Raw genomic sequence first — 23,900 nt, forward strand, 5'->3', positions numbered from 1 at the left:
TTGTGTGTGCCCTGATTGGAGCTCAAACCCTCAATGTTAGCATGTTGGGATAATACTCTAACCAACTGAACTATTCAGCCCGGGGCTCTTTTTTTCTTTCTTTCATTTTATTTTCAATTTTTTATTGTTTTTTTTTACAGATGTTTCTCATTTTTCCCCCATTAACACTCTCCTCCCCTTCCTCCCTGCCCCATCCCCAGCTTTGTTGTCTATGTTCATTGGTCATGCATACATGCATGTAAGTTCTGTGGTTTATCTCTTCCACCACAAACCCCTTTCTCCTCTGAGGCTTGTCAGTCTGTAGCCCACCTCCATGTCTCTGGGTTAATTTTGTTCAAAAGATTGCTTAGTTCATTATATTCCACAAATAAGTGAGATTATGTGATATTTGTCTTTCTGTGCTTGGCTTGTTTCACTTAGCATAATACTCTCCAGGTCCTTCCATGACATTTCAAAGGATAAGAGATCTTTCTTTCTTACAGCTGCTAGTATTCCACTGTGTCCATGTACTACAGCTTTTTAATCCACTCATCTACTGATGGACACTTGGGTTGTTTCCAGATCTCAGCTATTGCAAATGCTGCTGCTATAAACATAGGAATATATTTATTCTTCCTGATTGGTGTTTCAGGTTTCTTAGGGTATATCCTAGAAGTGGGATCACAGGGTCAAATGGCAGTTCCATTTTTAACTTTTTGAGGTAACACCATAGTGTTTTCCAGGTGGCTGCACCAGTCTGCATTCCTACCAGCAGTGAAGTAGAGTCCCTTTTTCTCTACACCCTCGCCAACACGTTTGATGATTTGTTGATGACGGCCATCCTGACAAGTGTGAGGTGATACCTCTTAGTTGTTTTCATTTGCATCTCTCTGATGATTACTGATTTTGAGCATTTCTTCATATGTCTCTTGGCCATTTATTTGTATGTCCTGTTTGGAGAGGTGTCTATTTAGGTCCTTTGGCCATTTTTTAATTGGGTTTTATGTCTTCTTTTTGTTGGGTTGTATGAGCACTCTATATATTTTGGAAATTAACCACTTATCTGATGCATCATTGGCAATTATGGTATCCCCTATAGGGGATCCCTTTCCATTTTAATGGTGTTTCTTTCGCTGTGCTGAAGCTTTTGAGTTTGATGTAGTCCCATATGTTCCTTTTTTCCTCTTTCTTTTGCCTTCGGTGTTGTACCAGTGAAAATTCTGCTGCTTATGATGTCTAAGACTTTGTTGCCCAAATTTTCTTCTAGAATTTTTATGGATTCATGAGTTACATTTAAGTCTTTTATCCATTTTGAATTTATTCTCGTGTATGGTGCAAGCTGGTGTTCAAGCTTATTTTTATGCAGGTAGCTGTCCAATATTCCCAACACCATTTATTGAAGAGACTGTCTTGACTTCACTGTATGGTCTTGCCACCTATGTCAAATATTAACTGAGCATATTGTCTTGGGTCAATTTCTGGGTTCTCTATTCTGTTCCACTGCTCTATCTGCCTGTTCTTGTGCCAGTACCAGGCTGTTTTGATTAGACTGGCTTTGTAGTATAAACGGAATCTGGTAATGTGATCCTTCCTACTTTGTTCTCCTTTTTCAAGTTTGCTGTGGCTATTTGGGGTCCTTTTGGGTTCCATATAAAGATTTGGAGTGTTTGTTCTAGTTCTGTGAATTATGCTGATGGTATTTTGATGGGGATTGGATTAAATCTATTGATTGCTTGGGTAATATGGATATTTTAATGATGTTAAGTCTTCCAATCCATGAACAAGGTATGTGCTTCCAATTTCTTTTTTCAAGGTCCTGCAGTTTTCTGCGAACAGTTCCTTTACTTCTTTGGTTAAGTTTATTCCTAGGTATCTTTTTTTTTTTTTTTTGCTGCAATGGTAAATGGGATTGCCTTCTTAGTTTCTTTTTCTGTGATTTCATTATTGGTGTATAAAAATACTGTCGATTTCTTGATATTAATTTTGTATCCTGCTATTTTGCCAAATTCATTTATTAAGTATAGTAGATTTTTGATGGAGTCTTTAGGGTTTTCCATGTACAATATCATGTCATCTGCAAATAATAACAGTTTCACTTCCTCCTTTCCACTTTGGATACCTTTTGTATTTTCTTCATGTCTAATTGCTGTGCCTAAGACGTCCAGTACTAGGTTAAATAAGAGTGGCAAAAGTGGGCATCCTTGTCTTGTTTCCATTCTTATGAGGAATGCTTTTAGTTTTTACCCAATGAGTATGATGTTGGCTGTAAGTTTTTCATATATGGCATTTATTCTGTTGAGATATAATCCCTCTATTCCCACATTGCTGAGCATTTTTATCAAAAATGGGTGTTGGCGATGCCCCATACTAGCAACCCGATCAGAGTCGAGATACACCCCAGCAACAGAGGATGGGGAGCACACAACCATCCCCAGGCAATAGAAGCACAGACCAGTGGCTGAGACCCAGCCCCAAAAACTATAGCAAAGCTGAGCAGGAGTTGAGCCCCACTGGGCAGCAGCACTCCACAGCTAGCAGCAGCGGGATCAGCTCACAAAAGCAGTGGGAAGGCAGAGCCAGAGAGGAAATGGTGTGATACCGCTGCCAGCCCGCGTTACCTGCACAGTGCGGGGGCACCAGAGAGGGCTCTGCGACCCAGTAGCCCACAAGAGCAGTGGGAAACCGGAGCCCAAGAGAAGCTGGTGTGATCCAGCTGTCTGCCCACAGGACCTGAAGGGAATGGGGGCACCAGAAAGGCTTGTACAACCCAGCAGGGACTGTGCCATCCAGTTACCTGTGGGACCTGTGGGGTGCTGAAGCACCAGAGAGGCCTGTGCAACCCAGCAAGGACTGGGCGATCTTGTTACCCGTGGGACCTGCTGGGTGCTGAAACACCAGAAAGGCCTGTACAACCCAGCAAGGACTGGGCAATCTAGTTACCGGCAGGACCTGAGGGGTGCTGAAGCACCGGTGAAGCCTGTGGGACCCAGCAGAGACTGTGCAATCTACTTACCTGGAGGACCTGTGGGGTGCTGAAGCACCACAGAGGCCTGTGCAACCCAGCAGGGACTGTGCCTTCCAGTTATCCACAGGACCTGTGGTGTGCTGAAGCACCAGAGAGGCCTGTGTGACCCAGCAGCCCACAACATAGACATAGAGTCGGGTCCCCAAAGGGACTGTGTGATCCAGTTACCTGCATGACCTGCAGGGTGCTGGGGCACCAGAGAGGCCTGTACGCACAAGATAGCCCTAGAGGATGTGAAAAGGGAGAGGGAGTGAATGGAAGCTACACAGATAATCTTCCAGGACCAAACAGAAATTACAACTAAAACAAAGACAATTCCTCGGAAAAAAAATCAACAGAAAAGCAGCAGGACAGGACCATATAACCAGGGACACTGGTAGGATCTGGGGATGCATGAGAGAGTGACGGGCTGGGAGCCTATGGACAGCAGCAGATTTAGCTGTGAGCAGTGCCGTTGGGGAATGAAGACCAGGCCTGCACCAAAGCACAGAAAGCCACTAACCTGTAGGCTACAGCAGAGGGAGGGCAGACTGGGCTGGAACTCTGTGGGGACAACCGGGATTTGGAATGCACTCAGAGTTTTTGCTAAGTTGTGGCCACAAAGGACCGTGGCCAGTGTGCTCCTTCTGAGATGTGGGGGAAAGGAGCAGCCCTCCTCCCTTCAGAGATTCAACCTTTCCCAGGCAAGGCTAAGAAATGAAAATTGAGGCTCATTAATAACCAGCATATATACCACCCTCTGGAAATTCTCTTAGGCAGAACACCAGAGCTACATTCCAAGGCACTGAGTAACAAAAACTACCAGCCACCAGAAAAAAGCCAGAGGATAACTGAACCTTTCCTGGGCTTGAAAATCTACCCAGGAAAGTAAGACTTGACACTGGTGTTTAATGCGGGCTCATGCAGGCCCATCCAAACCCTTTAGAAGGAGCCACAAACAGCAGACCACCACCAACCACAGAAAAAATTAGGCAGGCCCCAAAACCCAGAGAGAGCCAAAAAAGTGAAATAAGGAAACAAGTTCCAAATGAAAGAACAAGAGAACTCGATCAAAGATGACAAAATTGAATTGCAGTTAAGCAAATTATCAGAGGTAGAGTTCAGAGCCATGATCCTGAGGAAGCTCAAAGGCATGAGTAAGGATATCAGCACCATGAGTAAAGATACAGAAACACTGAAAACTAACCAAGTGGAAATGAACAATGACATAGCAGAAATAAAGACCACATGGGAAGGACTAACCAGCAGAGTAGAGGAAGCTGAGGACCAGATCAGTGAATTAGAAGACAGGGTAGAAAAAAATCAACCAATCAGAAAACCAAAAGGGAAAAACAATTAAAAAAACAGGAAGACAGCTTAAGAGAACTGTGGGACAACTGGAAACGTAATAACATTCGCATCATAGGAGTCTCCAAAGAGGAAGAAAATGGGCAAGGGTAGGAAAATATATTTGAACAAATAGTAACAGAAAACTTTCCTAACTTGATGAAGAAAGAAGGCATTTATGTTGAAGAAGCACAGAAAGCTCTAAGGAAGAAGAACCCAAACAGGCCCACACCAAGACACATAGTAATTAAAAGGCCAAAAATTAAAGACAAAGCAAGAATCCTAAAGGCAGTAAGAGAGAAGCAACAGGTTACTTACAAAGAAAACCCCAAAAGGCTTTCAGCTGACTTCTCAACAAAAACACTACAGGCCAGAAGGGAATAGCATAAAGCAATCAAGGTCATGAAAAACAAGGATCTAAATCCAAGACTACTATTATCCAGCAAGGCTATCATTCAAAATAGAAGATCAAATAAGTAGCTTCCCAGATAAAAAAAAGGGCTAAGGGAATATATTAGCACCAAACCAGCACTGCAAGATATGCTAAAGGGACTGCTGTAATTAGTGGAAGACATAGGAAGAAAAATATAACCACACTAAACAAAAATGGCAATAACTAAGTACATATCAATTATCACCTTAAATGTAAATGGTTTGAATGCTCTGATAAAAAGACACAGAGTAGCTGACTAAATAAGAAAGCATGACTCATATATATGCTGTATACAAGAGACCCACCTCACAACAAAAGACTCACATAAGTTGAAAGTGAAGGATGGAAAAAATCTTCCAAACAAAAAACAAGCTGGGAAAGCAATTCTCATATCTGATCAAGTAGATTTCAAAATGAAGACCTTAAGTAGAGATGAAGAAGGCCACTACATAATATTGAAAGCATCGATCCAACAGGAAGAAATAATCTTGGTAAACATATATGCACTCAATATAGGAGCACCAACATATAAGAAATCTTCTGGAGGGCTTCAAAGGAGAAATCAACAGCAATACATTCATAGCAGTGAACTTCAACACCCCACTAACATCACCAGACAAATCATCTAGTCAAAAAATTAACTAAATGAAGACTCTAAATGAAGCGCTAGATCAAATGGATTTAATACATATCTACAAAGAATTGCACCCCAAAACTGCAGAATTCACATTCTTCTAAAGTGCACATGGGACATTCTCAAAGACAGACCACATGTTAGGGCACAAAATAAGTCTCTACAAGTACAAGAAGATTGAAATCATATCAAACATCTTCTCAGATCACAATTGCATGACACTAGAAATCAACTGCAACAAGAGCATTCAAAGACATTTGAAAACATGGAGGCTAAATAGCATGTTATTCAACAATGGAGATGAAGGAAAAAATTAAAACCTTCCCGGAAACCAATGAAAATGAACACACAACACAAAATATACATGATGCAGTGAAAGCAGTTCTGAGAGAGAAGTTCATAGCACTATAGGCCTACCCAAGGAACAAGAAAAATTTCTAATAGACTAACCTCACAACTTGAAGAACTAGAGAGGAAACATAAACAAAACCCCAAAACTAGTAGAAGGGAGGAAATAGAAAAGATCAGAGCCAAAATAAATGACATGGAGACCGAAAAAAACAATTGAAAGGATCAATGAAACAAAGAGCTGGTTCTTTGAAAAGGTAAACAAGATTGATGGACCCTTAGCTAGACTCACCAAGAAACAGAGAGAACCTAAACACACAAAATCAGAAATAATAACTAACACCACAGAAATACAAAGGACCGTTAAAAAATATTATCAACAATTCTACAGCTACAAATTCGACAATCTAAAAAAAATGGACAAATCCCTAGGTACACATAGTTTCCCAAAACTGAACCAGGAAGAGACAGAAAACTTGAACAGACCAGTAACAACAAAATTAATTGAAGATGTAATCAAGACTCACCCAGTAAACAAAATCCCAGGCCCAAACTGCTTCACAAGGGGAATTTTAACTGAACGTTCAAAGAACTAATACCCATTCTCCTAAAATTATTTCCAAAAATTCAAGAAAAAGAAAGACTTTCAAACTCGTTTTATGAGGCCAGCATAAATCAAATTCCAAAACCAAAAAAAGACACCACAGAGAAAGAAAACTACAGGCAAATATCCCTGATGAACATAGATGCCAAAATCCTGAACAAAATACTAGCAAATCAAATCCAGCAATACATCAAACAAATGATTCACCATGACCAAGTGGGATTCATCCCAGGGCTGCAAGGCTGATACGATATTTGTGATCAAGGCAAATCAATAAATGTGATACACCAAATAAACAAAATGAAGTATAAAAATCATATGATCATATCAATAGATGCTAAAAAAGCTTTCGACAAAATCCAGCACCCATTTCTGATAAAAACGCTCAGCAATCTGAGAATACAGGGATCATGTCTCGACATAATAAAGGCCATATATGAACGACCTACAGCCAACATCTTTCTCAATGGGCAAAAACTAAAACCATTTCCTTTAAGAACAGGAACAAGACAAGGTTGCCCACTTTCACCACTCTTATTTAACATACTACTGGAAGTCTTAGCCACAGCAATCAGATAGAAAGAAAAAATAAAAGGAATCCAAATTGAAAGGCAGGAAGTGAAATTGTCATTATTCGCAGATGACATAATATCATACGTAGGAAACCCCAAAGACACTATCAAAAAACTAATAGACTTAATAAATGCATTTGGGAAAGTAGCAGGATACAAAATTAACGTCAAGAAATCAATGGCGCCCTGGCTGGTTTGGCTCAGCGGTTGGAGCGTCGGCCTGCGGTACAGAGAGACCCGGGTTCGGTTCCCGCTAAGGACACGTACCTCGGTTGCAGTTTGTCCCCGGCCCTGGTTGGTCGTGCGGGTGGCAGCCACTCGATGTGTCCCTTCACGTCGATGTTTCTCTCTCTCTCTCTTCCTCTCTCCCCCTCCCGCTCTATCTGAACAAAAAATGGAAAAATGTCCTCGAGTGAGGATTAAAAAAAAAAAAAGAAATCAATGGCATTCTTATATACCACAGAAACAGAAACTAAAAAAAGATCCCATTTACCATCGCAGCAAAAAATTAATATACCTATGAATAAAATTAAACAAAGAAATAAAGGACCTATTCGCAGAAAACTACAAGGTATTGAAAAAAAAAATAGAGAAATAAATATAAAAGTGTAAGTACATACCTTGTCCATGGATGGGAAGAATTAACATCATTAAAATGTCCATACTACCCAAAGCATCTATAGATTCAATGCAATCCCCATCAAAATACCAAAGTACTAGAACAAATACTACAAAAGTTCATATGGAACCAAAAAAAACCCTGAATAGCCACTGCCATCTTGAAAAAGAAGAACAAAGTTGGAGGGATCACATTACCAGATTTCAAGTTATACTACAAAACCACTGTAATCAAAATAGCCCGGTACTGGAACAAGAACAGGCAGATAGATCAATGGAACAGAATACAGAACACAGAAATTGACCCAAGACAATACGCTCAATTAATATTTGACAAAGGTGGCAAGAGCATACAGTGGAGTAAAGACAGCCTCTTTAATAAATGGTGTTGGGAAAATTGGACAGCTACATTAAGAAAAAACTGAAACTAGACTATCAATTTACACCGTACACAAGAATAAACTAACAATGGATAAAAGAGTTAAATGTGACTCATGAATCCATAAAAATCCTAGAAGAAACTGTAGGCAACAAAATATCAGACATCATACAGCAGCAGAATTTTCACTGATACATCACCTAAGGCAACAGAAACAAAGGAGAAAATAAATACATGGGACTACATCCAACTCCAAAGCTTCTGCACAGGAAAAGAAACAACCACCAAAATGGAAAGTCAACCCAGTCAATGGGAGAGCATAACTGCCAATGATTCATCAGATAAGGGATTAATTCCAAATATATACAGAGTGCTCATATCAGCTCAACAAAAGTAACACAAAGAACCCAATTAAAAAATGGGCAGAGGAGCTAAATAGACACATCTCCAAAGAGGACATACAAATGGCTAAGAAACATATGAAGAAATGCTCAACATCACCAATAATCAGAGAGTTGCAAATTAAAACAATAATGAGGTATCACCTCACACCTGTCAGAATGGCCACCATCAACAAATCATCAAACAAGTGTTGGTGAGGGTGTGGAGAAAAGGGGACTCTATTACACTGCTGGTGGGAATGCAGACTGGTGCAGCCACTGTGGAAAACAATACTGTTTCCTCAAAAAATTAAAAATAAAACTGCCATTTGACCCAGTGATCCCACTTCTAGGAATATACCCTAAGAAGCCTGAAACACCAATCAGGAACAATATATGTACCCCCATGTTCATAGCAACACTATTTACAATAGCTAAGATCTGGAAACAGCCCAAGTGTCCTTCAGCAGACAAACGGATAAAAAAGCTGTGGTACATATACACAATGGAGTACTATGCAGCTGTGAGAATGAAAGATCTCTTATCCTTTGAGACGACATGGACTGAGCTGGAAAGTATTATCCTAAGCCAAACAAGCCAAACAGAGAAAGACAAGTATCATATGATCTCACTTATTTGGGGAATATAATGAACATAACCGTTTGAGGAACGCTGTAGTCCCAGAGACATGGAAGTGGGGTATAGAGTGACAATCCCCAGAAGGGGGGGGGCGGATAAACCACATAACTTATATGTATGTATGCATGACCAATGGACATGAACAACAAAGCTGCAGACAGGGCGAGGGGGGGCATAAATGGGGGGGAAAAAGAAACATCTGTAACAATAATTAATTATTTAAAAAATAAAATGGGTGCTGGATTTTGTCAGATGCTTTTTCAGCATCTATTGATATGATCATATAGTTTTTAATCATTCCTTTTGTTTATGTGGTGTATCACATTTATTAATTTGCAAATACTGTACCATCCTTGCATGCCTGGGATAAAACCCAGTTGGTCATAATGAATAATTTTTTTTGATGTATTGCTGGATCCGATTTGCTAATATTTTGTTAAGGATTTTGGCATCTGTGTTCATCAGAAATATTGGCCTATAGTTTTCTTTTTTTGTAGTGTCTTATCTGTCTTTGGAATTAGGATCATGCTAGCCTCATAAAATGAGTTTGCAAGTGTTCTGTCTTCTAAGATTTTTTTGGAATAGTTTGAGGAGAATGAGTATTAGATTTTCTTTGAATGTTTAAAACCCCCCGTGAAGCCATCTGGGTCTGGGCTTTTGTTTGCTGGTAGTTTCTTGATTACATCTTCAATTTCCTTTGCTGTTATTGGTCTGTTCAAGTTTTCTATGTCTTCTTGGTTCAGTTTTGGGAGGCTATGTGTTTCTAGAAATTTTCCATTTCTCCTAGATTGTCCAATTTGTTGGCGTATCAGTGTTCATAGAATGTTTAATGATCCTTTGTATTTCTGTGGTGTCAGTTGTTACTTCTCTTTCATTTCTGATTTTGTTTATTTGTTTTCTCTCTTGTTGTTTCTTGGGGAGTCTGGCTAAAGATCCATTGATCGTGTTTCTTTTCAAAGAACCAGCTTTTTGTTTCATTGATCTTTTGAATTGTTATTTTAGTCTCTACATCGTATATTTCTACTCTGACCTATTTCCTTCCTCCTACTGGGTCTGAGTTTTTCTTTTTGTTTGTTTTCTAGTTCTTTAAGTTGTAGGGTTAGAAAGTCAATTAGGAATTTTTTTTTGTTTTTGAGGTAGTCCAGTAGTGCTATGAACTTCCCTCCCGGGACTGCTTTCACTGTGTCCTATAGATTTTGTGCTGTTATGTGTTCGTGTTCATTGATTTCCAGGAAGTATTTAATTTCTTCCTTATCTAGTGAGTAACTTATTTGTTGTTTAATAACATGCTACATAGCCTCCAAATGTTTGAATGTTTTTGTGTGTTTTTATTGTAATTGAGTTCCAGTTTCTTGCCACTATGATCTAAGAAGATGCTTGACATGATTTCAATTTTCTTGAATTTGTAGAGACTTGCTTTGTGTCCTAACATGTGGTCTGTGTTTGATAATGACCCATGTACACCTGAGAAGAATGTATAATCTTCAGCGATGGGGTAAAATGTTCTGTGAATATCAATTAAGTCCAACTGATCTAGTTTGTCTTGGAAGGATTCTATGTCCTTTTTTTGTCTAGATCTAACAAGAGGTGTCAGTGGGGTGTTAGTGTCACCCACTATGATTGTGTTGCTATTGATCTCTCCCTTGAAGTCCTCCACAAGTGTTTTAACATATTTTGGTGCTCCCATATTTGGTGTATATATGTTTACCAGGGTTATATCCTCTTGTTCAATTGCTCCTTTTAATATTACATAGTGACCTTCTCTGTCTCTTATTATGTCCCTTGTTTTGAAGTCCATCTTGTCAGATACGAGTATTGCTACACCAGCTTTTTTTTATTTCCATTTGCTTGGAAAATTTTTTCCATCCCTTCACTTTCATCCTGTGGAATCTTTTGTTGTGAGGTGGGTCTCTTGTAGACAGCGTATATATGGGTCGTGTTTTCTTATCCAGTCAGCTACCCTATGTCTTTTGATTGGAGCACTTAAGCCATTTACATTTAAGATATTTATTGATAGTTATTAGTTGCCATTTTAATTTTATGCCTGTATATCTATCTATCTCTCTCTCTCTCTCTCTCTCTCTCTCTCTCTTCTTCTTCTTCCAACAGTCCCTTCAGCATTTCTTGCAATGCTGGTTTGGTGGTGATAAATTCCTTTAGCTTTTTATAATCCATGAAGCTCTTTATTTCTCCTTCAATTTTGAATGATAGCCTTGCTGGGTAGAGTAGTCTTGCATTCAGATCCTTGCCTTGCATTACTTTGTACACTTCATGCCATTCCCTTCTAGCCTGCAGCATTTCTATTGAGAAATCAGCTGACAACCTAATGGTAGCTCCCTTGTAGATAACCTTCTCTCTCTCTTGCTTCCTTTAAGAGTCTTTCTTTGTCTTTAATGTTTGCCATTTTTATTGTGATGTGTCTAGCTGTGGGTCTTCTGGGGTTTTTCTTGCTTGGGACTCTCTGTTTCCTGGATTTGTGTGACTTTTTCCTTTATGCAAGTTTTTTGTCATTATTTCTTCAAGCAGGTTCTCTATTCCTTTCTCTGATTCTTCTCCTTCCAGTATCCCTATAATGTAAATGTTGTTACGTTTTGTATTGTCCCACAGCTCCCTTAAACTTTCCTCCTGCTTTAAAAATATTTTTCTTCCATTTGCTGCTCTATTCGAGTGTTTTTCTGTACTATGTCTTCTAAGTCACTGATTTAGTCTTCAGCTTCTTCTAATCTACTATTAAATCCTTGAAGGTATTTTTCATAACAGCTATGTAATTCTTTATTTCCTCTTGATTTTTATGCATAGCTTCTACCTCTTTATGTGTAGGTTCTACCTCTTTTTTTAAGCTGAAGTAGTTCACAGTGAGCTCTTCATAATTCTTATTAAGTTGCTTGTAGTTCTCACCAAATTGTTTGAGCACCCTTAAAATCATTACACAGGATTCTCTGCTCCACGTCTCTGCACTGCCCGAGTTTGGTCGTCCACCTTCATGTCCACCCACACTCTCTCACACACTCACCCTCCCTTCAGTCCTGCCAGCCGCCATATTGTTTTTCCTTCTTTTTCACAATTTATTTGTTGAAGAAACCAGTTCATTTGCTCATATCATTCCCAACATTCCAGATTTTGCTGACTGCATCTTTACGGTATTAATATGCTCCTCTGTCCCCTGTATTTACTATAAACTGCAGTAGTTAGATTTCAAAGGTTGATTACATCTAGTTTAACATTCTGATAAAATTCTGGTTTAGTATACCTTTATTAATACTCACATATATGACTGTTCCTCTTTTTGCCAGGTTAGCAGCTAGTGATGACCAAAGGCTAGATCAGTGGTTCTCAACTGGTGCAGTTTTGCCCTCTAAAGGAGCATTTGGCATTGTCTGGAGACATTTTTAATTGCAATTACTGAAGGAAAAGTGGTGCTACTGGCATCCAGTACCGGGTATAGGCTAGGGATACTACTAAACATTCTACATTGCAGAATATAGTCCTCAATAATTACCTGACCCAAAATGTCAACTGTGCAAAGGTTGAAAAACCCTGAGCTAGACCCACACATTCAAGAATGGTAGTAACTTCTAATCTAATCCTAATATTTCTTCTTCATTTATTAAAGTATTTCTATAAAGAAAAGCTTGTTCTTTCCCTGGCCAGTTTGGCTCAGAGACTGGAGTATCAGTCTATAGACCAAAGGGTCACGGGTTTGATTCTGGTTAAGGGCACATACCTGGGTTGTAAGTTCGATCCTTGGCCCCGACCAGGGTCATGGTGGAGGCAACCAGTCGATATGTCTCACTCCTATCGATGTCTCTCTCTTTCTCTCCCTCCCTTCCTCTCTCTCTAAAAAAAAATCAATGGAAAAATACTCTTGGGTAAGGTTTAACAAAAATAAATAAATATGTAAAAAGCATGCCCTCAACAACTATACACAGTTGATGCAAAAGACAGCATAAATGTTTGCTTCTTTCCTTTTATTTAGCAGTTTTCAAAATAATAAGTTGGTTCCATTACATCCACTAAAGATAACTAATGAGAGTTCCGTTTGGTTGTTCCATATCATTATGAATTCATAGACTAAACATGTTTGATGTGTTTATTTCCACTGAGTTATTCTTACTGGTGCTCAAATAGTCCTATGTTTGACCAGTAGAAGCCTCTTCAAGTAGCTCAAGTCTTTCTGATAGTTTCACAATAGTCACAGATAACTTCCTTACTTTCTGGTACTGATAAGATTGCTTCTTTCAGTGGGAAAGGCTGTTTAGAGACCGCAATCTGGATGTGCTCACTGCTACTACTTCTTACTGTTTTGGTGAATACCACTATACTTTCCAGCTTATTAGCTTTTAGTCAATAAAATCCCATTGAACTATTAAAAATGTTTTTATTAAGTACTCATTGAAACCATGTGTAACTCTTTCATACAACTCACACAGAAATATTAACTATGCAATATTATGTTATATTAACATAACAATGTATTACATAATAAAATAAAACATAAAAAATAAAATTCATTTTTACCTGATGATGAATAGACTGCGCGCTCAAGTATGATGAATAATTATTTAAACACTGAAGTATTTATCTTAATTAATCTAAAAATGTCATAATTTAGGATGCATTAAAGTAACCCAATATCAATTATCTCCAATGGAGAAGTGGTTATCCAAGGGAGGTTTATTCAATGAGGGAATATCTCTAATGTAAAATCATTCAAAGAAATGTTATTTCTTTATTGTTAGAAAGGCTAAAATTTCTCAGAGAATATCCTAGAACAAATGTGACAATTTTCTAAGACCCAGCATTGGTGGAAGTCATAGATTCAGAAACTCTTATTCAAAAACCTAGATGCTTCTGGAGCAAGTAGTTAAATTTTCTATTTGAACATGATACTTCAATAGTAAACATGTCAACCTAATTCATAAAAATACTTAGTACAAAGCCAGGCACACAGTAAATTTTCAATAAATGCTTAATAAAAAGAGTTTACATACTTCCTTCACTTCCTTGAAAATGCTTACAAATTCTTCATTGATGGCTAAACTTCTGCGTTCAATATCTCCACGTAAATTTCTTCGAGTCCGCAAACTATTTTCAACAAAAAAGGTTGAAAGTGCCTTGAGAGCTTCCAACATCTCCTAAACAATTGATGATAGAAGAAAATTACTGGGATCAATTTTCAAATGTTTTCCTAATCTCAAGCCAAAAATTATGAAATCATTTTCAAATATTTTTTTCCATTAAACAACCCCAAAAATATTGAATGATCTGCACATTACTGAAGAGTAAAGTTATTTCTAAACATAATAAGGATATACTTACTGTGTGTTGTAGTATATATACAAGGTTATTTACTGCAGAATTGTTTGTAATTGCAAAGATTAGAAATAACCTTATGTCCATCTAAAAGGGACTGCTTAAAGAAATCATGATAGATCCACTATAGAAATTCTTATGTACTTACATAAATCTTTCTCTGGAAGGACACATACAAGAAATAAGTACCACTGATAGCCTGCAGGCTAGGAATTGAGTGAATAAGAGCAGAATTTAAAGAAACTTAGAGGAAGGCCTCTTTGAGGCAACTTTTGAACATAGGCCAGAGTGGTAGGAAAGAGGCATGAATTGGGGCAAAGCCTTCCATGGACAAAGCCTTTCACAAGCAAAGTAAATGAATACAAAGACCCTAAAGCAGCAGAAAAGCCAGTGTGACTAAAGCTATGGAAAACTACCAGAAGTTCTAAGCAAAGGTGTAATGTACAATGTTTTAAAAGAGTAATGTAGTATGTTTAAAAGTGTATTCCAACTTTGTGAGAATAGGTGGTCGAAGAGGGCAAGAAAAGAATCAGGTAGGAAAAAACTAAAATAATCCAAGCAAGATTTGATAGTAGCATAATGGCAGCACTGAAGACGATATTTCAAAAATAATTTTTTCAAGGTACAGCCTATAAGACTTGCTAATGGATTAGATGTGGGATGTGGAAAAAAAAAAAAAAAATGAGAGGTATCGCCTGACCGGTGTGGCTCAGTGGCTGAGTTTCGACCCATCCACCAAGAGGTCGCTGGATAGATTCCTGGTCAGGGCACATGCCCAGGTTGTGGGCCAAATCCCCAGTGGGGGGCATGCAGGAGGCAGCCAATCGATGTTCTCTCTCATCGATGTTTCTATCTTCTCTTCCTCTCCCTTCCTCTCTCTCTAAAGTCAATAAAGAAAAAACATTTTTTTTAAATGAGAGGTATCAAACATTACTCATATGCTTCTTGAATGCATGGTAAATGGTGATGTTCTTTATTAACAGTGGGGAGAGAACCAGTTTGGAGAAAAAGAGCTCTAGGGATGCTAAGTATTTATGATGTCAATCAGGTTTCCAATTAGAGGTGCCATATAGACAATCGATTCTACAAATCTAGATTTCCATAGAAATGTCAGGAAAAGGATTATAAATTTGAGAAATCATAATGCTTTTTGGTATTTAAAACCATGAAAGTAAAGACTTCTCCTACAGAGAGAATATGAATAGAAGAGCAAAGGCAGAGGTCCAAACCCAAGATACATAATAGGACCCTAAATCTTACAGATATTAATTCTGACAACCAAACTAACATGCTATACAGTCTAACAGGCTTATCCTTCCATGTTTCAGTTGCAATGTTATTCTGAAAGATTAGCTGGATTGACAAAAATAGTACAGCTATTTAAATTCAATTTAATACTTGAGAGGAAAAATATATTTTTCTAAAATTGTTGACACCATGACAGATGTCCTCCATTTTCCCCTTTTCTCCCTCTTAACCCAGCCTCCCCCCCTCCTCTGGCCTTCACCAGATTGTTGTCAGTATCCATGGGCTCTTTTGACTACAGTCTTGGAATGTCCTAAGGCCTCGCTCAAAGAAATAGTCAGTAAATGCTGCATGAGCAAAATCACACAGACTTTGGTATAAATTACAACTCCACCAACTACTAATTATATGAGGTAACTAGTTACACTCTCTCCATACCTTATTTTTCTCATCGATAAAAGGAAATAATGTCAATTTACTGGAGTAGCTGTATTAAATGTCAATATCTGACACTTTAAACATTTAATAAATTGTATGATAAAATTAACATTTAATAAGAAACTGTAAGTGCCTGGTCTGAGCACCTCACCTGGATTCTCTCACTGACCCTCACAACAATCCTGAGAAAATTACTGGCAGTATTCACAATTTAGAAATAATGAAACATAAGCTTAGAGAAGTTAATGGATTTACTTAAATCATAACACACCAATTTGGTGGTTTTAATAAGTGGTAGCCTAGAGACAGTCCTTATTCACAATATTATAACATTATTTTTTTTTACACATAAATTCTTATTGACAGCTTATTTTCTGTTACCTACAAATTTATAAAACTCTCACTTCCACATTTTTTTTTTCTTTATACTACATTAGCAAGACCAATTTACCCTGAGACTCAGTGATATAGAAGAGAGAATCAGCTATGACAGGAGCTGGAAAGTCCGATCTAAATTTCAGGGAACACTTGACAAAATGCTCATCCTCACAAATCATCAGAGAGATGCAAATTAAAACAACAATGAGGTATCACCTCACACCTGCCAGAATGGCCGCCATCAACAAATTCTCAAACAGCAAGTGTTGGCGAGGGTGTGGAAAAAAGAGGACTCTAGTACACTGCTGGTGGGAATGCAGACTGGTGCAGCCACTGTGGAAAACAATATTGTTTCCTCAAAAAATTAAAAATGGAACTGCCATTTGACCCAGTGATTCCACTTCTAGGAATATACCCTAAGAAGTCTGAAACACCAATCAGGAAGAATATATGTACCCCCATGTTCATAGCAGCACTATTTACAATTGCTAAGATCTGGAAACAACCCAAGTGTCCATCCGTAGATGAGTGGATAAAAAAGCTGTGGTCCATATACACAATGGAGTACTATGCAGCTGTAAGAAAGAAAAATCTCTTATCCTTTGAGACGACATGGAGGGACCTGGAGAGTATTATGCTAAGCGAAATCAGCCAGTCAGAGAAAGACAAATATCACATGATCTCACTTGTTTACATATTATAACCAACAAAATGAGATTATGATCAAAATAGACCCAGAGACGTGGAAGTAGGGAACAGACTGAAAAACCTCTAGGGAAGGGGAGAGGGAGGAAGGGAAGAGATAAAACAAAGAACTTCTATGCTTGTATGCACAACCAGTGGACACAGACAACAGTGTGGGGAGGGCAGGAGGGGGGTGGAGCAAGGAGGAGGGTGTTAATGGAGGAAAAGAGGGAGAACACCTAATACTTTCAACAATAAAGATTTTTTAAAATATACAGTTTGTGCCCACAAGTCATGGACAGTACTTAGATAACAACAACAAAAACTAGTAAATATTATTTCATTTTAGTCATGAACAGGTTCTTTCGCGTTTCCTTACATAAAACATAATATAAATAAGAAATAAAGCACATTATTATGTAAAATAACTTCATATTTTAACTGTTTTCATTTGTCAGTGGAAAGGCCCAGGTACAGTAGCCCTGTCTTCCAGGACCTCCTCTCCTCTTCCTGCCCGGCCCCGGGCACATCTGCGGGGAGAGGGACTCCACGGTTTGCCTCCTGGATCCAGAGTTTTAAAGGGACCCTTTCAAACAGGAATAATACCCAGGAAACCTCTTCGCTTCTCTAGGGGTACCTCGCCTACCGCTTCTCACCCTGCCCGCGCAGGTCTGGGGTGCCCTACCCGGCGCGGATGAGGGGTGAGAGACTGGGTGCAGGACAGCACCGCCTCTGGCCCGGCACAGCCCCTAGGCGACGCGGATCTCCGCCGGCCCGCCAGCCCCGGTTACCTTGTCATTGTCCAACCGCGTCTCCAGAATCTTATGTAGCTTCCGCGATAGTGGGTTGCTGGGCTGCGCCGAAGTCCCGCCTGCCCCATTGCCGAGGCCGGTCGTAACACCGGACGCAGGGAGTGCGACTGCTTCACCGCTACCGTCCGCCATATCGCCGCGAGTCGGCCACCCAGCTGAGCTGTGGCCACCTGACCGGCAGCGTGAGCACTGCGCACGCGCACTGAGCCGCGCATGCGCCCCTGAGAATGCTCTCTGAGGACAACTCAGTTCAGCCAGGCTCCTAGAAGCAGGAGGGGTGGAGAAGTTCAAAGGAGGGGGAGGAGCAAAACACTGAGCATGGAGGAGGAGACCAATGTGGTCTGAAATAGCAGTCAGGTTTAGAGTTTGGGATTAATATTTATGGGATTTAAAGGATTTCGGAATCCTGAATCTATGAAAGTATAAAGTAATTATTAGGAAAACACACTGAGACCTTTGCCTGACATAAATTCACTAAAAGTTTATTCAAATTAAATTCACCTTTCCTGAATGCTTTTCTTTCTGTATATTTTATTTTATTTCAATTTTTCCATCACCATTTATCTCCTCTATGCCCTCTTCCACCTCCACCCACTCTTGTCCATTCCCCCCCCCCCCCCGTTTTTCTTTGAAAAGTATTTATGGGAGGCATTTTATGAGCCAGATACTCTGCTAGGCATTAGAGGATCTACGTTTTATGTCTGAGACAAAGGGCTTAATAAAGGTTATCAGATTATAATTGTTGTAATGCAGGAGATCGACCACACTCAGACTCCATTTTTCAGTTTTTGGGGATGTTTTATTACCTGCGCAGGGACTGCAGCCAACCTACACAGAGAACTGCAGCCCCGAGCTCAGGGGGAGGGTTGCTTATATAGGGCAGGGGTCATTCAAGAGTTTAGCAGAGCAAGCAAGCTGGTGTACAGAAGCCGAGGCAGTTAGCGATAAGCAGGAGGGAATGGAGGTGGGAGGGAGCTGAGGTGAAAGGGAACTGGGTGAACTGGATCAGCATACATCTATTCTGCTATTCATTCCATTATCCAAGTTTTAAAAACTAACAAATTCGAGATGGATATCAACGGTCAGTCAGGTGCAATACACACATATTTAACAGTTACAGTTTTATGGGGTAAAGGGAGCTTCAGTTTCTCCCTATCAGTTTCTTTACAGAGCATGCAGGACACTCTGGCCTTGGGGCTGTTTCTGTCCTCCCTTTTCCCGAAGGATGTTGCTTTTCAAATTCCCAGTGAAGGTCAAACTCTGGTTAATTTTTATGGGGCTAAAGCCCTCTATAATATTCCCCATTGTTCATCTTGCTGTCTCTGAGGTTGTTAATTAGGGCAGCTTAAAGACAAGTTGGATTCTAAGGACAGTGAGCTACAACAATAATTAGTGCAGAAGGAAACGAAGTACTGTACAATGAATAGTAATGGAGAGAGAGGCCTATTTCACCCAGGAAGGTCTGGAAAGTAATTGCCCATTAAACAGATTTGAATAAATATGAAACATAGAGTAAAATCATTCCCAGGCAGGGGAAATTGTAAATACAAAGGCCCCCAAAAAAGAAAGAACTTGCCTGTTCCACAAATAGGCCAAAGGCAATGTAGCTGGAGAGTAAATAACAAGAAAATGAGTAACAAGATGAGAAATATTTTCCCAGGAGGGTCTAGATGACAAAGCATCATTATTTTTTTCTTTCTTTTCTCACGTTTTAAAATTTGAGTCAGTATAAAATCTCTCAACCTCTTGTGATACATGTGTCTGGTTTTATGCCAGTACCATGATGTTTTAATTACCATAGCTTTGTAGTATAGTTTGAGGTCAGGTTCTTCTTTTGCAATATTGCTTTGGCTATTCAGGATCTTTTGTGATCACATATAAATTTTAGACGTATTTGTTCTACTTCCATGAAAAATGCCATTGGTATTTTAATAGATATTGTATTGAATCTATAGATTCCTTCAGGTAGTGTAGACGATTTTAAAAATATTATTCTTTCTATCCATGAGCACAATCACTATATGCTTCCATTTATTTGTATCATCTTCATTTTCTTTCTTCAATGTCTTATAATTTTCAGACTACAGATCTTTTACCACCTTGGTTAAATTTATTACCATGTATTTTATATTTCTGATACAACTGTAAATGGGATTGTTTTAGAAATTTATCTTCCTAAGAGTTCATTATTGGTGTATAAAAATGCAACCAATTTCTGAATATTAATTTTGTATCCTGCTATTTTACTCAATTCATTTATCAGTTCTAGTAGGGTTTGTTTGTTTGTTTGTTTTGTTTTGTGGAATATTTAAAGTTCTCTCTATATAATATTATGTCATCTGCAAATAACTTTACTTCTTCTTTTCTCATTTGGATACATTTTATTTCTTTTTATCTGATTGCTGTGACTAGAACTTCCAACACTATGTTTAATAAGAGTGGTGAAAGTAAACATTTGTGTCTTATTCCTGATCTTAAGGAAAATGCTTTTAGCAGTGAGTTTATCATACTTGACCTTTATTATGTTGAAGTGTGTTCCCTCTATTCTTACTTTGCTGAGAGTTTTTATTATAAATGGATGTTGCATTTATCAGATACTTTTTCTGCATGTATTGATATGATCTTGTGGTTTTTATCCTTCATTTTGTTTATCACATTTATTGATTTACAGATATTGTACCAAAATTGCATCCCTGGAATAAATCCCTGTTGATCTTGGTGTATGACCTTTTTGCTGTATTCCTGAAATTGGTTTGCTAATTTTTTGTTGAGAATATTTGTATCTATGCTCATCAGGGTTATAGGCATATAATTTTCTTTTTCTGTAGTGTCTGTGTCTGGATTTAGAATCAGGATAATGCTGGCCTCTTAAAATGAGTTTGGGAACCTTCCTTTCTCTTGAAAGCTTTGGAATAATTTGAGAAGCATAGGTGTTCATTTTTCTTTGAATATTTGGTAAAATTCACCTGTGAAGACATCTCATCCTAGACTTTTGTTTCTTGGGAGTTTTTGTATTACTCCTTTAATTTTGTTGGTTGTAATCAACCTGTTAAGATTTTCTGTTTTTCTTGATTCAGTTTTGGAAGATTGTATGTTTCTAAAAATGTAACCATTTCTTCCAGATTGTCCAATTTGTTGGCATATAATTGTTGGTAGTATTTTCTAATAATCCTCTGTATTTTTGTGGTTCATTTATTACCGCTCTTTCATTTCTTATTTTATTTATTTGAGTCCTTTACTTTTAATGAGTGTGATTAAAAATTTTTCAATCTTGCATATCTTTTCATAGAACAAGCCTTTGGCTTCATTGATCTTTTGTATTATTTTTTCAGACTGTATTTTGTTTGCTTTTGCTCTGATCTTTATTATTTCCTCCCTTCTACTTACTTTAGATTTTGTTTTTCTTTTTCTAGTTCCTTTAGGTATAGGGTTAGATTGTTCATTTGAGACTTTTTTCTTATTCTTTGAGGTAAGCTGTATTGCTATGAATTTTCCTCAGGACTATTTTTATTATGTTCTATAGATTTGGGGTTATTGTGTTTATATTTTCATTTGTCTCAAGGTACTTTTGAATTCTTACTTGATCTCATTGTTAACCCATTCATTGTTTAATAATGTTATTTAGCATCCATGTGTTTGTGTGTTTTTCAGGGTTGTGTGTGTGTGTGTGTGTGTGTGTGTGTGTGTGTGTGTGTTTAATTTCTAGTTTCATGCCATTGTGTTCAGAGAAGATGCTTGATATGATTTCAGTCTTCTTAAATTTATTGAAGATAAATTTGTTTTGGGTTGTAACATGTCTATTGTGGAAAATGTTTTATGTGCCCTTGAAAAGAATGTATGTTCTGCTGCTTTGGGGGTAAAATGCTCTGGAAATATCAATTAAAGCCATCTCGTCTAATTTGTCATTTAAGGCCACTGTTTCCTTATTGATTTTCTTGTCTGGAAGATTTATCCATTGATGTTGATAGGGTGTTAAAGTCCCCTACTATAATCTCTCCCTTTAAGTCCATCAAGATTTGCTTTATGTATTTAGGTATTCTTATGTTAGGTACATAAGTGTTTATAAGGGTTGTATCTTCTTCTTGAATTGATTTCTTTATCATTATATAGTGTCCTTCTTTTCTTCTATAACAGCCACTGTTTTAAAGTCAGTTTTGTCTGATATAAGTATTGCTATTCCAGCTTTCTTGTTTATTTGCATGAAATATATTTTCCCATCTCTTTACTTTAAGTCTGTGTATGTCTTTCAGTCTGAAGTGGGTCTTTTGTAAACAACGTATATGTATAGGTCTTGTTTTGTTATCTATTCAGCTACCCTATATCTTTTTATTGGAGCATTTAATCCATATACATTTAAAGTGATTATGATAGGTATTTAGTTATTGTCATTTTATTATTCATCTTAACCCCCCCCTGGGAGTGCATGGGAAGGGCCAACCTGCAAACTGAGGCTAGCTTCCACCAGTATCTGGCATGGAGAAGTTCAGCATAAGGCCCAAGGCACACTGAGACCTGCTGTTGCTGCCCTAAGGCACAGCCATTGAAGGAGCCATGGGCAATAAATCAGTTGCCTGAGTCAGGGTTTCAGGACATCATCAGGGTGGGGCAAGTTATGTTCACCAGCTTAATACAGATTCAGATTTTGTGCCAATGCTGGGTCTGAGGCCACTCAGCAAAAGTCTTAGGGTACATGAAGGTCAGATGCCACCCTCCTGGGGCCTATGGACCTTTTTAGTGGGCTGGGCCTCAGGGAGTCATCAGGTTGAGCTGGTGGAGTTCACCAGGTTAATGCAGGTTACAATTTGGCCGTGTGAGGGGAGATTTCCACACAGAAAAGGTGACACCTGTTGGCTGTCAGGGAGGACATCCTTTGCTCTAAAGCTACACAACTCAGTTTCTCCCTGGGTGTCTCTCAACCCCTCCCCTGAGTTTGACTGGTCAAGGACTTTTCAGGGTCGAGCTAATGAAGTTTACCAGGCTAAATCTGTGTGTGGAGAGGACTCAACACAAGGATATTGGCAGTTGTCCCTCTAGCCCTTGCCCCAAAGCCACACAATTCAGTCTCTCCATGTATGTCTCTGGTGCCCCAACCCCACCAAGCAATTATCCCTCAGCCAGAGACCGAAGTGAGTGAATGACAGTTTGTGCACTAGATCCTTAAGAGGACACCTGGGTTTCCAGCAGCTTTCCATCTCACCTGGACAGAATCCCTACTGATTTTCATGGCCAGTTGTGAACTTCTCTTCCTACCACTGGTGTTCTAGCCTTAGGAGCCTGATTTGGGGCTGATATCTCTCACTTCTCAGAGGGGGATCTTGGCTACTAAGATATCCCTTCAGATTCTCAACAGCTGCATGTATGGGGCCAATTAATTTTGTGTCTTCTCCCCTCGACATAGCTTCTTCTGAAGCTCTTCAGTTACACGACTTCTGTTCAGCTACTCTTTAGATAGTTAATCAGGTTGATTGTTCCATAATTTAGTTGTAATTTTTGATGTGGTTGTGGGAGAAGGTGCATGCAGCTTCTACCTATTCCACCATCTTGATTAGTACCAAGAATTCTTTATATATTCCAAATATTAGTTCCTTATGAATAATTTATAGAAAAATACTTTATTCTGGTGCCATATTTAAGAAATCATCGCCTAACCCAAGATCACAATAATTTATTTCTTTGTTGCTTTCTAAGAGTTTTATAACTTTAGCATTTACATTTAAGTTTATGGCCCGTTTTCGTGTACAGTGTTAGGGATCCAACTTGATTTAGTTCTGAATTTAGATATCTAGTTTCCCCCAACACCATTTGCTAAAAAAACTATTCTTTCTCCCACATGAACTTTTAATAAATGCAGAACAATCAGCTATCCATTCATGGTGAAACAAACTCCTAGCAACTAGAATAAAAGAAAAATTCCTTAATTGGATTGAGAGTGTATACTAAAAATTCTATAGCCAACATCAAACTTAAAATAGTTAAAACTTTACCCTTTGAGATCAGGAATACGACAAGGATATTCACTATCCCTACTTCTATTTAATATTGTATTAGAGGTTCTAGCCAGAATTATTAAAAATAAAAATAAAATCAAAATCA

The 23,900-nt window shown here is 38.5% G+C and overlaps 1 protein-coding gene across 2 annotated transcripts in view; it reads right to left on the reverse strand.

The window, feature by feature from the left end:
* Positions 1-17,982, reverse strand: part of COG6 (component of oligomeric golgi complex 6) — a 147,646-nt gene extending 129,664 nt beyond the window's left edge. The window contains exons 1-2 of one of the 2 annotated variants that reach the window (XM_036249983.1): positions 17,787-17,959; positions 13,929-14,072 (exon numbers count right to left, since the gene is read on the reverse strand). In XM_036249983.1, the coding sequence (XP_036105876.1) occupies positions 13,929-14,072; positions 17,787-17,939 (297 nt within the window). In that variant the 5' untranslated portion in view covers positions 17,940-17,959. Of the gene's footprint in view, positions 1-13,928; positions 14,073-17,786 lie in introns of both variants that reach the window. The other variant, XM_036249984.1, reaches the window with a different exon arrangement.
* Between the last annotated feature and the right edge of the window lie 5,918 nt (positions 17,983-23,900).

Source organism: Molossus molossus, unplaced genomic scaffold (genome assembly GCF_014108415.1).
Source record: "Molossus molossus isolate mMolMol1 unplaced genomic scaffold, mMolMol1.p scaffold_m16_p_9, whole genome shotgun sequence".
NCBI lineage: Eukaryota > Metazoa > Chordata > Mammalia > Chiroptera > Molossidae > Molossus > Molossus molossus.